The 13974-nt window shown below is 42.7% G+C and overlaps 1 protein-coding gene across 1 annotated transcript in view; it reads right to left on the minus strand.

Moving 5' to 3' along the window:
* Nucleotides 1–13974, minus strand: part of FGF18 (fibroblast growth factor 18) — a 123614-nt gene that overhangs the window by 27210 nt on the left and 82430 nt on the right. Inside the window, exon 4 of the mRNA XM_006263676.3 lies at nt 4442–4548. Coding sequence (XP_006263738.2) covers nt 4442–4548 — 107 coding nt within the window. The remainder of the gene's footprint in view (nt 1–4441; nt 4549–13974) is intronic.

The following is a 13974-nucleotide window of genomic DNA, read 5'->3' on the forward strand; positions in this document are numbered from 1 at the left end:
GCTCCATGGAAGTATCTCCAATGCCATTGTGTTTATTACAATTAGCGGGTGATCTGTAGAGAAGTATGTGAAGATATTTATGTGCATGCAGGACTGAGAATCGCAAGATATGGGTGAGAGGGAGAGTGCAAGCATGCATGTGTACCAGTCAAAGTGATGGAGTTTGGTCTTTGGTTATTGTGCTGTTTGGAACATATCGGAACATAGATTTGTTTACTATGGAAGTCTCAGTACTGAAGGGGTTTGCTAAAACTAGATGAGTACAGAGATGGAACAGAAGGTTTCTTATTTTTAATTTGAAGGGAGATGGGAAAATGTGCCCTTCATTTAGAGAACACTCTTCTACAAGTGTAGGGCAGAAATTTAAATTAAATAGCTATTAACAAAAAAGTACAGAAAACAAAGGTCTAAACCAGTGACACCCCACCCCTTTCAGGCCCATGGACTACATGAGTGGCAGAGCTGGTTTGCAGGCCAGATTCTGCATGGGGTGGGTGCATGGGGTCACTCTGTAGGCGCAATCCCACAAACCAACCTAATTCAACCCCATGTGCCCAGATGTAGCCATGCGCCAACCTGACCCCACCTGCCCATACCCATCCACACATAGGCTCAACCATGTCCCTGGATCTGGCTGCAGAGTAACCCTGCATGCTGGGACAGAGCCACATTATCTGGTTCAAAGGGCTTCCCACGGATCCAGAAATTTGGCAGCAAGGGAATACTGCCACCACTCCCCCATCACCAAATTTCCAGAGCTCCATGTGGGGAGCTCCATGGGCGGGATGACATGACTCCACAGGCCAGATCTGGTTCAGGGGCCAGGGGTTGAGCACCACTGAACTGATCTGTTTAGTCTCCTTCTCTGAATTCAGTATCTTAACAATGGATGGGCAAGCCTTGGGGGGTGGCAGGCACCAGAATAGAGTCTCACTCTCTCATACTCTATTCCCCATTTTCTCCTACACCCTGCACCTTCCCTGAAGTGGCTCCATATCTGGCTCCAGCCACAGCATACAGTGTAGGAGCAACCAGTCACTTACTGTCGCTAGGGGAGACATCACCTCCTTTTTTGCCACCAAAAACCAGTGAGTTTTTTTGTTGCTCAGCATGCATGTCAGCATAAAAAAGGTGACATCTGGCCCAGCAGCAGCAAACCAATGGCTACCCCTGCATTACATGCCACCAATTCTTTGCCTTCCCCACTGCCAGAGCTGCTGCAAGGAGGGTGCAGGGGGGAGGCGAGGAGGAGTCACACTAGCAGCCAATTATGCCTGTGTCTCATTTACTCAAGTTTCAATCCATCTTTCTCCCTGTGATGTCATCCCAAGAGCTCTGCAGTTGTCCATAGAAACCTCTAGCAAAACAGAGCATTTAAGATGTGCTCATTTCTAAAATACAAAAAAAAAAATATTAAGTGAAGTAAAAAATAACATTCAAGTTAAAAAACTGGCTTGAAAGGGGAAAAAAGCCTCTCTCAGGCCTTTCTCATACAACATCACAAAGCAAGTAAGAGGACAGAGTCCAGTTTGTTTTTCCCCTATGCAGGTTGCCTTAGACAGAAAAGTTGGTTCCCATAGAACACCTGCCTACCCTCCAGTTTTCATATGCACCGCATGGTACACAATTGACCTCAGAAGTCCCCTGCTGTGACAATAAATAGAGTTAGAGTCCTACCCATAACACTCTTAAGACCTTTGGCCAATGTTAGCTGTGAAGTCACAAACATTAGCAAACAAGAAAGATACTGGAACGCTGGCAACACACGATTTTGTGCTCCTGAGACAGCTCCATTGGAAGCCTTGACTCAGAGGAGCTGGCAAAGACATAAGCAAGGCCTGATGAAAAAAAAAAAAAAAAGGAGGAGAATGAAGGCTGCTCTTTTGAACCCTGAGGATTAATCTGTTTGCCTGTAACATAACTAGCTCCGAGGTAGGGAACAGACCCAGTTTCTGAAATGGTTACTTTCGTCAGAAGTTCCAAATGAGAATAACAACAACCTGCTCTGATTCGTAATACCCTTTGTAGGTGATTATGGGAAACAAAAAGAACTAAATTCAAAGCAGGTTTTCAACTGGGGAGAATCCAAAAACACTGACTGAGAAGGAGAACAAAGCCAGATGGCATGTGTTGGTATTGTTAGGGATTATGCAGTGTAAGGCAATCGGAAACGAGCAGGAAAATAGAATCAGCTTTGCCCCAAGGTCTCACGATTGCCCAGTGAGCATGCTGGGGCAACAACAAAATGATCAATTTATGGGTTTCACTCTCCTCCCCCCAGAATGGACTGAAATATTTGCATTAGTCCAAGCACAATTTTTTATCTAATGTTTTCCTTGGGGTTTACTAGCTGTTTAGAGCATTTGGTATAAAAAGCATTCCCTCAAACTCTTGCCACAAAAAGAGCTGAAACTATGATACTAATTAAAACCACACTCTTTGGTATCAAGAAGACATGCTATTATTTTCTTTTTTGCTCTTGAAAAGCTGTTAATATGGGCAACGCATCTGGAACATTTTCCTTCCAAACAGAATGTTCAATACCCCCTCCTGCTCAGGTCGGCATGTTTTATGAACTTGTCAGCAATCTGGGGCTTTGCTGGAGTGGCATGGGAAGGCTCAGATGTGATATTTACAAGGCAAAAAAATTAAATAAACTGTTTGCCAACTAAACGTCCCAAAAAGCACATCAAAAGAAAACGAACCATCATGCTACATGAAGATGACAGGCAAAATACGTGTCCTGACTCTTGCCCATGGAGCCACATTATGGGACTGATCTGCAAAGACTTGAATTTAAGTTTTCACAGGTGGCCTCTGCTTTACAAGTTTCTTTCTGGATGGTCCACATATGCCACATCAGGTTTAGCCAGAATTGCCCTGCACCCTGTGCTGTGATTTGCACTGGTGTAAGGACTACATAAATGCTACCAAACTGGAATGGTGGCACTTTACCCTGCCTATCACAGGTACTGATGTGGCCCGATTACTATGGTTTCCCCACATCTCACAAACTTTAATGCATTTACCCTCACAACAGCCAAGTGAGGTAGGAAATACTACTATTCCCATTTTAAGGATGGGGAATGGAGTAAAAAAGAAATAAGGGATCGATTTTTAAAAGTATCTAGATGCCTAAAGAACAGTTCCTTATCTTCAGTGTTTTCCAGGAATCTAATTGGGCACCAATCCTTATACTTTGGTATCTAAGAGCCTTTAAAAATATGGCCCCACACAAGGTACTTGCCCAAGATTATACAGGATCTCTGCGACAGAGCAGTGGGGTTGCCCTAGTCTTTGGCTAATATTGTAACGAGTGGACCTGTGCAGTTTTCCAGGGTTCTGAGAATTTGTGTAGCTGACGGATGTCAGATGGAGTTCCGAACACTTCAAAAATCCTGTTCACCAGCACCTTAAATGAGGCAGCTAAATGTATTGAGTGCTTTTGACAACAATGGTCTTCATCTTCAAAGTAGCCCCTATTCTCCTGAGCTCCCCTGCTGGGATAACTGAAAGTTGCAGGAAAAAACCTTGCATGAAGACACTTGTCCCATCAGTGCCTTTTTTTGGGACCACAATAGTAAATAACATTTCATCAGAGCAATTGACACCTGGTTTCTATTTGGAAATGTGGCTTTCAGTGCTCCGCCTTTGTTGACTCAAAACAAAATTCAGCTCCACTTTTTCATGGCCGCAGGGATGCCAATGTTTTAATACCATGTGGTGGAGAGGGTGGGGGCTTTTTATGGGTATTTGGTGACATTTTCTCCTTGAACAGCTGCCTGCCTGATTATTAAGTTTTGGACATGCCAACAATACAAAGAAACTGTGTAGGTTACGAAAACAAGTTAATACATAAAAAATATGACTTCAGCAAAGAAGTTAAGCTACATGTGCGAATGTGCTGTAATTTGTTACATGCTTCTGTTGTGAGGAGATCCAAAGTAATAAAATATTCCTGTAATGCTAGAACCGTGAGGCCCAGCTCTAATAAGATGTTCAGATTCCAATATTAGCTTTGCTATGCTATATTCTGACTCTAGTTATTAAAGCAGGCATTACACTGCTAAACTCCTTCGCATGTTCCTATAAAAAATTTGTTACCACCAAGGTAAAAAGAGATTTATAGCATGTAAGGCAAGTGCTCAATTGTTTTGGAGATGCATGCATCTTTTGTCAATTTATGCAACTCTAAAATGGAAACCTGTACATACCCAAAACTTCAGTAATAAAATCCCAGTGGTTGGAGCAGAGCTTTATTTTATGGACTAGGGGAGGGAAGGGCTGGTAAAGGGATGGACTGCTTTAAGAATTCTACATTTCTCAAGTCCTGCTTTTCATTTGGGCTTGACAGGCAAAGTTCGGAACACATCATTATGGCTTCGCAGTCACTGCTAAAGGTAACGCTCATGTTACAAATGAATTAATAGGAAACACTTACCTTCCCCACTAGCTTGCCTTTCCTGTTCATGCAAAGGTAAAAGTCTGTCTCTTTCCCTTTGATCCGGACTTGACTGCCAAATGTGTCTGTTTCCACTAGAAGCTGGGCTTGTAAAGGGGAAAAAAAAAAGCATTTACTAGAGCAGTAAGATCAAATCTTGAAGTGAGCAAGGAAAGTAAGTCCAGAATTCTCCTCCTATGTTCACCTGAATCACTGAACAAACACTGCAAACCATGCAGTGTTGTTAATGAAAAACAAGCAAACAAATGACCCACACATTTGACCATAGGTTGAATTCTTCTCAGGTGTAAAGCAGGTGTAAATCTTTAAAAAAATTTTTAAAAGTTAACTTCAATGGGGTTACCCCAGACCAGTGCCAATATAACCGAGAATTTGTACACACACTGACACATGCTGTTCATTCACGTGAGCACAGCTATGTAATTAGCATATAGACATGGTACAGAAATCACCTTCAAATTTCAGCCTTAGGAATTAGATTATCAGCCTGGTGAAAACTGAAGTCTTTTGCCACAGGTCAGCATTATCAGTGAGACTGCAAGCTCCCCACAACAGTCACAAAAATCACATCCTTAATCTAGAGGGACAAAAGATGCTCTGGTCAGTTTTCATTCCCCCTTTTAGCTTTGACCAATTTGCCGACAGCCAATAAAGGAGCAGTATCATAGTTTTGTGCTAAGGACACAGGAACGTAAAACAGGAATGAGCCTCCTGGGCCATCACATCCAGTCCCTCTGAGTTCACAGGCAATCACTTACCCAAGCAAGCCGCTTCAGCCCCTCACACACAACCACAAGACAGAATACCCCAAATACCAGAAGTACTCTATACAACGTGCCATAAACCAGAGCAGTCCAACTGGCAGCCCCAAGTCTACATAGGACCCCTAAAGTGACCCTTGCGTGTGGCCCAGGGGCTCCCATCCAGACACCATTTCTCACCTGCCCTGCCATTGCTCCTGTTGTGGCAGCAGTGTTCTTTGGGCTCCCCCTCTGCTTCCTGCCCTCTTTCCTGAGTTGTGGCAGCACAGTGGGAGGGCCTGCAGTGCCCATAGTGCAGGTGTGGTGGTGGGTGGGGGAGAGGGGGCAGAGTGCCTGTGCTACACACAAAACAAAGAAAGTGTCCAGGTTGCCCACACTGCAGGTGGGTGGTGCACTTGGCCACAGGAGAAGGGTGCTGCATCTGCAGCAGGATGGAGCTGGGCTGCCTGTGCTGGAGGTAGGGAGGATCAGCCAGGCTACCAACATGGTGCACAGGGCAGGGGGCACGCTGGGCTGCCTGCACACTGGGAGAGAGTGGGAAAGGAGCTGCCCACACAGCAAGTGCCTCCTTGGTCTGCATCCCATACCTCATGCAGACCCTAGGACTGGGACCCACATGGTATATGGCCTCTGGTTGCCCAGAAGTTGGACAGCCCTGTCATAAGCAAAAGCCAATGCTTTGTCTCTGCAACAGCAGGAAGAAGCTGGTTAATGTAACAGTTCTTTATGCATACCCTGACATTCCCAGGAGCCCACCAACAGATAGCCTGGCAGTCAAGTTGGGAAGTCTAAACTTTCCTATGGAAGGGAGGCACTTAGCTAGCCATACAATGCCATATACTTCTGTTAGAGTCACCAGGTTAGTTTGCAGAGTTTCCATGGTCCAGTGTCCATGGAAGAGGGGCTTTCTGCTATGTAGTCTTAAATTAATGAATGTACTCTCCTGCCATGTTCATCAGCAGAGCTGAACTAAAACTCATCCAGATCTACAGTTCAACCTCACCACAACCAAAATTTGGTTGCGTTTTAATTCAGCTTTTCATTTTGTCTCGTTTCAGAGATAGGGGGCAGATTCAGAGTGTGATCAAAATTCAGATTCCCAACCATCTCCCAGAAAGTTTAGGGAGTTCAGATCTGGTCTTTCAGTTCATACCCCATCTCTAGTTTTCAAACAGAAAGCAGACCTGGCAGACATATAATGGAAGAATATATAAACAGCAGTGAATATACAACCATGACCCTGTACTGCTAATTCACACATCTGTAAGAACTATGGGCCAGATCCTGCTCCACCTAAATGGATTTAAGCACCTAAGTATCATACTTTTTGCAGAGGCACAGAATGGCAGCTCCACACCCAGGGCAGCTGCAATGCACAAAGCAGAGCTGGTTTCTGATGTGCCAATTGCACACTTTCCCCCTAAAAGACAGCACCTGAGGTTGCCCTGATTGCCCCCTCAGTTATGCTGCTGACAATTCCACCCTACTTGAGTCTGTGGAAAACAGTTAATGAAAGGTAGGACAGGTAATTCTCCTATTTGCTGCTTTTTGTGATAGTCTTAAATCTGACATGATGGTATGTTTAAAAAGTGCATTAATGTTTTTTCAGGGCTTTGACCAGGGTGGATTAAGATCACAAATAGGCATTTAAGTACACCCTAAAATCCAGCTTTGCCTAAACATTGGGGAATAGTTAATCTATACTACAAAAAGTCACATTCTTTTTTACATTCATATTTCAGACTTTAAGACCCTCTAACAGCAAAAATATTAATTATAAGAATTTACCAAGGGGACAAACATATGAGTTTGTTTCAGTTAAACTTGTTAATATTTTTGTCTCTTGTAAAATCTGTTTTTGGTTCTTTCCAGAAGTGTAAAGTATCAAAAAAATTAACTCACAAGGGCCCTCAATGGAACTTTACATCTGGAGCTCAGATATGCAATTTTTTGTTTTATTTCTATGATTAACAAAAGTTCAATAGGAATTCACATTTATTTAGATTTTTAATTTGTTTAAAGGTTATCACATCAAATTAAACCACTATCAAGGGTCAGATAAAGTATGCATTATCTACCAGTACACACACACACAAATACATTCTATACACAAATAAATATACATATAAATCTATATATTGATTTAAGTGCTTAAGAAAGGAGCCAGCCTATTTCATAAGTGGAACTTGGAGGATGGCTTTGTAGTGTAGTGATAACTGGATACTATGATCATATCTCCTTACCTGAGAAGAGGACAACAATGCAATTGAATACCCTCCCCCTCAAAGGAGAGGGACACAGAATCCAATAACTGACAGACTCTGGGAAACAAATGGAAAAAAAAAGAATGGGAGAACAATTAATGGGGTAAAAATGGAGGATCCCAAACAGAACACCAATTTGTGAACCTTAGGCAATGCCTATTCTTCCAAGGAGTTGGTGGATGCATCAGAGGAACTTAACCCAGGAAAAGGACAAGTAGGAATGGACAAGATACTGGAGAAAATGGTATTCTGGAGAATGTAGGTATAAACCCATAAGAATAAGAGACCCATGCCCCCAAATGAGGGAAGTGCCACAGGACCACAAATCGTGTAATACAGGAAAGAGAAGGGAAAACAAAGTGCAGGTTATTGGGCCAAAAGGGGCCATGAAGTCGGCACTAAAAAGAGAACCCTTTCTCCAAGGAGATGTCCAAGGATGATGCTCAGTAGGATTCTGCCCAGATGTGTGAACTAATGGGGATGAAAAATGGAAGGCAACACTGGAGCTAAGTCCTCAACATAGTGAGAGAGCAACTAAGAATGGGGTAATGCAACATTGCTTGCCAATTCTGAGCCTCAAACATTCTCAGAACAGTATGAGTCATTCATTCTCTATGTTCACTTGGTCCTTGGCCTCTGGTAAAACTGCCAAGTATGAAGTTGAGCATCAGGTAATAGCTTTTGGTCACTGGCATGCAGAAAAGCAATCTAATAATGAAAACACCTTCTCTCCCATTGCTAGGGCCTTAAGCCATCTGTTCCCCATTTGATGGACCTAACATTGATGTTTCACAACCTGATTCTTTTTAATTCAAATGATTATTTTACTGAGGCACAGCGTACTTATGTACAAGCTGCAGGCTCAAAAACACCAAAACCCGCCATGTCTCCTTCAAACTGCAACATGTATGAATAATATCCAAGCTGATTTTAATTTGAAAAATATCACCTTAAAAAGATGCCAGTTCCCTGCTGTGAAAATTAAAACCATCTGGATGGAGTGAATTCCAATAATTAATCTAGCTCTCCTTTGACACTGCTACTAATTAAAATATGATAGCCCCTTTTTTCAAATAAAGAATTTAAATAAAGTTTAAATATCTAATAAAAGAACATAATAATGTTAGAAATAAATGGAACTTACCTCTCCTATACTCTCCTTGGGCCACAAAAGGTTGTGCCTGTACCTTTCCATTACCCTGCATTTGCACCAAAACAGGCCCTGAAAGCAGCAGCATGGATGGGAAAATGTCAAGAGTGGCATTTACACCAAAAAACCAGGGCCCACCAAAAAATCACAAAGGATCTCTCAAGCTCTAAATGTATTTATTTAGGACAAGATATTAAAAAATATTGGTATATAAATCTTTTGGTAGGAGCCTACATGAGGTGCCTGGTTTTCAAAAAATGCTGAGCACGTAGCAGCTCTCCTTGAATTTGATGGGAGCTAGTGGCTGTTCAGCACATTAGAAAATCAAGACCACAGTTAGGTGCATATTCATGGACTCAGGAGACTTGCATATGCACTCATTTTTATAAAACTGTTGGTCATATATTCCTCAGGTGTTGAAAGGTTATTGCCTAAAATAAAACTGTTATCTATTATAAAAAATAATTCAAATAAAACTTTCATAATATGCTGCCCAGTCCTGTATCTAGATCCTACCCAGGTCATTATTTAGGATACTAAAGGCAGATGGATTTACAGTTGGGATTTTTGCCTTTTAACAGTACTTCATTGCTTCCAGGGGTCAGAAAAACACGGACTTGACATCTCAGATAAAGTTCAATCCTGCTTCCACAAATGTCAGTGGAAACTTCAGCATAACACATACAAAACAAAGAAAATAGCATAAGCTTCCACATATTGTTTTGTCCACGTGTCTCAATGTTTCTCCATAAGAGCCAGCCTGAAACTTGCTCCTAGTTACACTGGAGTAGTCTTAAGTCACTGGGGGCGCATCTATATGTGCAATTAAGTCGAGTTTATTGCTTCCTGGGCATCCTGTTTACACATACACCTGGTAATGCAGCATGTTGAGCTGGGTTGGAGCAGCCCCAGCTGACTGTGGGCCCAGGGGGTCAGCCTGCCAGCCCAGGGCTGCTCCAACCCAGCTCAATTCGCTGTGAAGGGGCAGGATGAGGCAGGCAGCCCCCACACTGAAGCACCTTTGTGCCTCAGCCAGCCCCTCCAGCATCTACATGTGTTGCAGCAGAGTAAAAAAGTCCGCAGCAAGTAGTAAATACAAGTAGTAACCTGCTGTGGAGTTAATTAGTTTACTCCTGCCTAATAGCACTGCAAGTGTAGACTCAAGAGGAGCTAATTAGTCAACCCTGCAGTAAACATCTCATGTAAACATATCCTGGAGGTATCCCAGACTTCCTATGGTATAACTAAGAATAGAATTTGGTCTTCCCTTTCAAGAAGTTGAAAGGCAGTTCATTCCATCTTTGGTCCCCTAGAAATACTGCCAGTTACAGTGGTGGTTTCTGTGATGAGGATTCAGCCAGCGCTATCAGACCCGAGATCATCAGCTTGCATGTACAAACATGGGGCAGCAACAATTTTCACTCACCACCAACAAATGAACTGAAATGAGAAGCTGAAATATCAGGGAGGTTTGAGTTATCCCTGTAATAATACTCTATGGATCAAAAAACAGATGGACGTAATGTCAAGGGGTATTTTACCTAGACTTACAGTGGGAATTGGTAAGAATTGTAGGCTTGTCACTTGCTGTACCTTTGCAGTGAGCTGGCCCTGCCCAACATATTGCTTTGAACCCAGTTAGTCTCTAGGTGCCTCATAGACAGATTGCAATCTATATTTTAGAAAATGCTGCATTCAAGCCTGTACATCAGGTATTATTGTTTAAATTCTTTGACAGCTAGATATTCTGACATGGCCTCAATTTTTTTTTTTTTTAAGATTCCTTTAGAGGGTAAAAGCTGCTGCAACATGCTTTCCCCTTATTGGCCCATTTAACCTAACCCTTCCTGAGAACTCCCACTGGAAGAAAGTGGAATTCCTCACATGTCTAAGTGAAAAGGATTACATATATATGTTGCAAAGCTATCTTCCAGCTAAGAAAACATTAAGTCAGGGAGATATTTTAAGGTGGAAGAAAATATGCCAAATTATCTTTCAAATATTTCCCTTGAGTAGGAGGATGGGAACCAGAAAGGCAGGAAGAAGATATATGGGGAAACTGAAAAGTTGAAGGCTAGGATTGTCTTTATTATAAAACCCTGAATTTCATCTAGTTCCATTAAAATAAGTCAAGAAAATACAACCGAGTTTAGTGATTTGGGGGAAAATGCTACTTGGGATGAAGGAGAGACTAGGTTCTTGCAAATACGTTTCTCTGACTTTAAGTATCCACAAAAGGCCCAATCCTGCTCTCACTGAAGCCAACAGTATTCTTGCTTTTGACTTGCATAGGAATAAGATCACCCTGTTCCACAGGTTTGCAAAATCCATTTTCTAATTATCAGCAATGGAGCCCAGCAGACAAAAGTAGCTTCATGCCACATTTGTCACTCCCTGACTCATGGACACTTGTGTGCTTTAAAAGTATGAAGGCTGCTCTAAGTAGCACAAGCCACATTGCCTGCCCTCCCCCCAAAGATCTTATATGTCAACTAGATATGGCAGGAATATGGGTATGTTCTAAGCCATTCTCCCTGGCTATAACCTCTGCACCTGGACCTGCATGGGAAAGTACCATATAGCCAGCCTAGATGCCCACATGTAGCTTCAATAGGCTTGTTAACCTGATTTTCCATCCACAGGATTCCCCCGTAGGATGCAGGATTTGAGCCTTGGTTTCACTTTTTTCTGGTTAGTAATAATTCAAGATTCCAATTCAGGAAAAGGAATTTTAGAACACAAACACGTTTCAGTTAATGAAGACATGATTTTTACAGATAGATCTGGGTTGGGAAAATTGACTTCAATTTCTGAAATGGCAAGCAGCTTTCCCCTTCAGTTAATATAAAGCCAGGAGATGAGGTGGAGTGGACTTTCCACACTCCTCATATACCATGTCTACCCCTTCCTCACAACAGCTATAGGAAATCAGATTTACTTCTTTGCAAGTCCATATCTTCTGATGGAAACCCCAAACAAGCTACGGAATGGTTCATACATACATCCGTGCTTAGAATAGTTGAAATCTGTTCAAACACAGCTGGCTCCCCCTTTCCCCCATTCACTCCCCCACCCAAAGTTGAATCCTATTACAGGAACACAATATTTGAGAGAATGATCCTGTCTGCACTTCACATGGATGACATCATAAAGAGGGAATCATGCCAAAATTATGTAAAGTCTATGGGGAGAAATAATGCCTGCAGGCTATGAACAAATGAGAGACTCTACGCCATGTACATACTGAAAACTCTTTTGGATTCATATAGTTCTCAAAATTCACCACCTCAGCTGGTAAAACCTATACAGGCTGATTTTCCTCTCACTTACTCTGGTGAAAATCAAGAGTAGCACCACTGAAGTCAATTATGTTATCCTGGTATAAAATTGATGGATGACAGAAGTACTGGGCACATAGCTCTGCCAATATTTACTACAATTAGCCCATAATGGGCACGTCTACAAGTGAAATTAATGTGGCTGAATAAACTCTGGTGCAGTTCGTGCCCAACTTAATTGCTGCTGGGTGCTGCATTTAAATGTGTGCCCAGGACTGCAGCACATTGAGCCAGGGTGGAGCAGCCCTGGCTAGCAGGGGGCCCTAGGGGTCAGCCTGCCAGCCTGAGGCTGCTCCGACCCAGTTCAGCGTGCTGCAGAAGAAGTGGCTGGGGAACAAGGGTGGCGGGGCTAGCTGGCAGGCTGCCCCTACGCTGAAGCACCCTCATGCCCCAGCCAGCCCCATCAGTATCTACACATGTTGTGGCAAGAGTAAATAACTCTGTCACAGGATAGTACTTGTGTCTAGCAGTACTATCCTACAAGAAAGTTCATTAATTTACTCCAACTTAATAGCACCACAGATGTAGATGGTGACATTTTACTGTGTACATAATTAAGTCAGCTCCACAGTAAACATCTCATGTAGACACACCCAATGATTACTTTAAGCAATATATGTTAACACGAAGGGCAGGATTACTTGGTACATTCCTGCTTATTTGAGCCACTCGTGTCCACTCACTCCCACTTCAGAGAGACAAAAATACACAAGATCTTGGAAAAAAAAAATCAAACTCCAAGGTTTGGGCTACAGTTTATCATCATCCTTTTCCCAATAATATGATGCCCAGCCCTGCATCTGGGTGAATGTGCTACAAGTGATCCTAAACTTCTGAAGTAGATTTCAGATGTTCATGTCTGTATATAAATGCAGAATTCCTGTGAGAACAGAGGATGACTGTAAAGATAATCCACAACACACTCCAATTTTATTAGTTCTCATAAACAAGGTTAAGCATGGTCAGTATTTGCATAGGAGACCTCACAAGAAAACCCAATGCTGTTGGAAGGTCCCTGAAAGCAGTAACGCAATAATAGCCTGATCCTACACAGTGAGAAAGTCTCATTAATTTCAGTAGAGACTTCAGGCAACAACTCTCCAAAATGAGGTAAAAAGGAGCCTTCCATCTGAACAAGCAAGTAAGATATGCGCTAAGCTACTGTCATCTGGAAATCACTGGGTGCATCTACACATGCAGATAGTGCAGCTGAATAAACTCTAGCGCGTGCACCCAGGACCACAACACATTGAGCCAGGGTGGTGCAGCCCCAGCTGGCAAGGGACCTGGTGAGGGGGTCAGCCTGCCAGCCTGGAGCTGCTCCACTCCAGCTCAATACACTGTGGAGGGGCTGGCCGGGACATGAGGGTGCTCCAGTGTGGGGCTAGCCAGCACGGTAGCACTTTTGTGCCCCAGCCAGCCCCGGTCACCATCTATATGTGCTCTGCAGCAAAGTAAATAACTCTGCCATAGGAAAGTACTTGTGTTGTCCAGTGCTATCCTACAGAAGAGCTAATTACTTTACTCTGACCTAATAGTGCTGCACATGTAAATGGTGAGGCTTTTCTGTGGAGCTAATTAGTCATCTCCACACTTAAGCACACATGTAGATGCCCTCACTAAGTGTATTTTATAATAACCTGTCCTCAAAGGGCCATATCTAAGGGTAAGATGTTTTATGAAAAGGACTGTCAAGAAGAATATGGTCTCTAACAAGAGATGTTCTATTTTATTAGTCAGGTTAGCATACCACCACCACCATCATATATAAGTGTCTTTGGTACATTAGGTAATGTGACTAACATCCTACCACAAACGTCTTCAACTCTCACTACATTCTCAACTTCTTGGGCTGAAACATAATAGAATATTAGCGCAAAAGTGCATGCATCAACACAAGGAGAACATTACATCATGAACAAGGGATTAGATTAATCTGTTGCAGCTCTACTGAACAACTATGGTCCTATACTAGGGACAAGTCTGGCTCAGTGTCCTA

This window comes from Alligator mississippiensis, chromosome 9, assembly GCF_030867095.1.
Source record: "Alligator mississippiensis isolate rAllMis1 chromosome 9, rAllMis1, whole genome shotgun sequence".
In the NCBI taxonomy this organism is placed as follows: domain Eukaryota; kingdom Metazoa; phylum Chordata; order Crocodylia; family Alligatoridae; genus Alligator; species Alligator mississippiensis.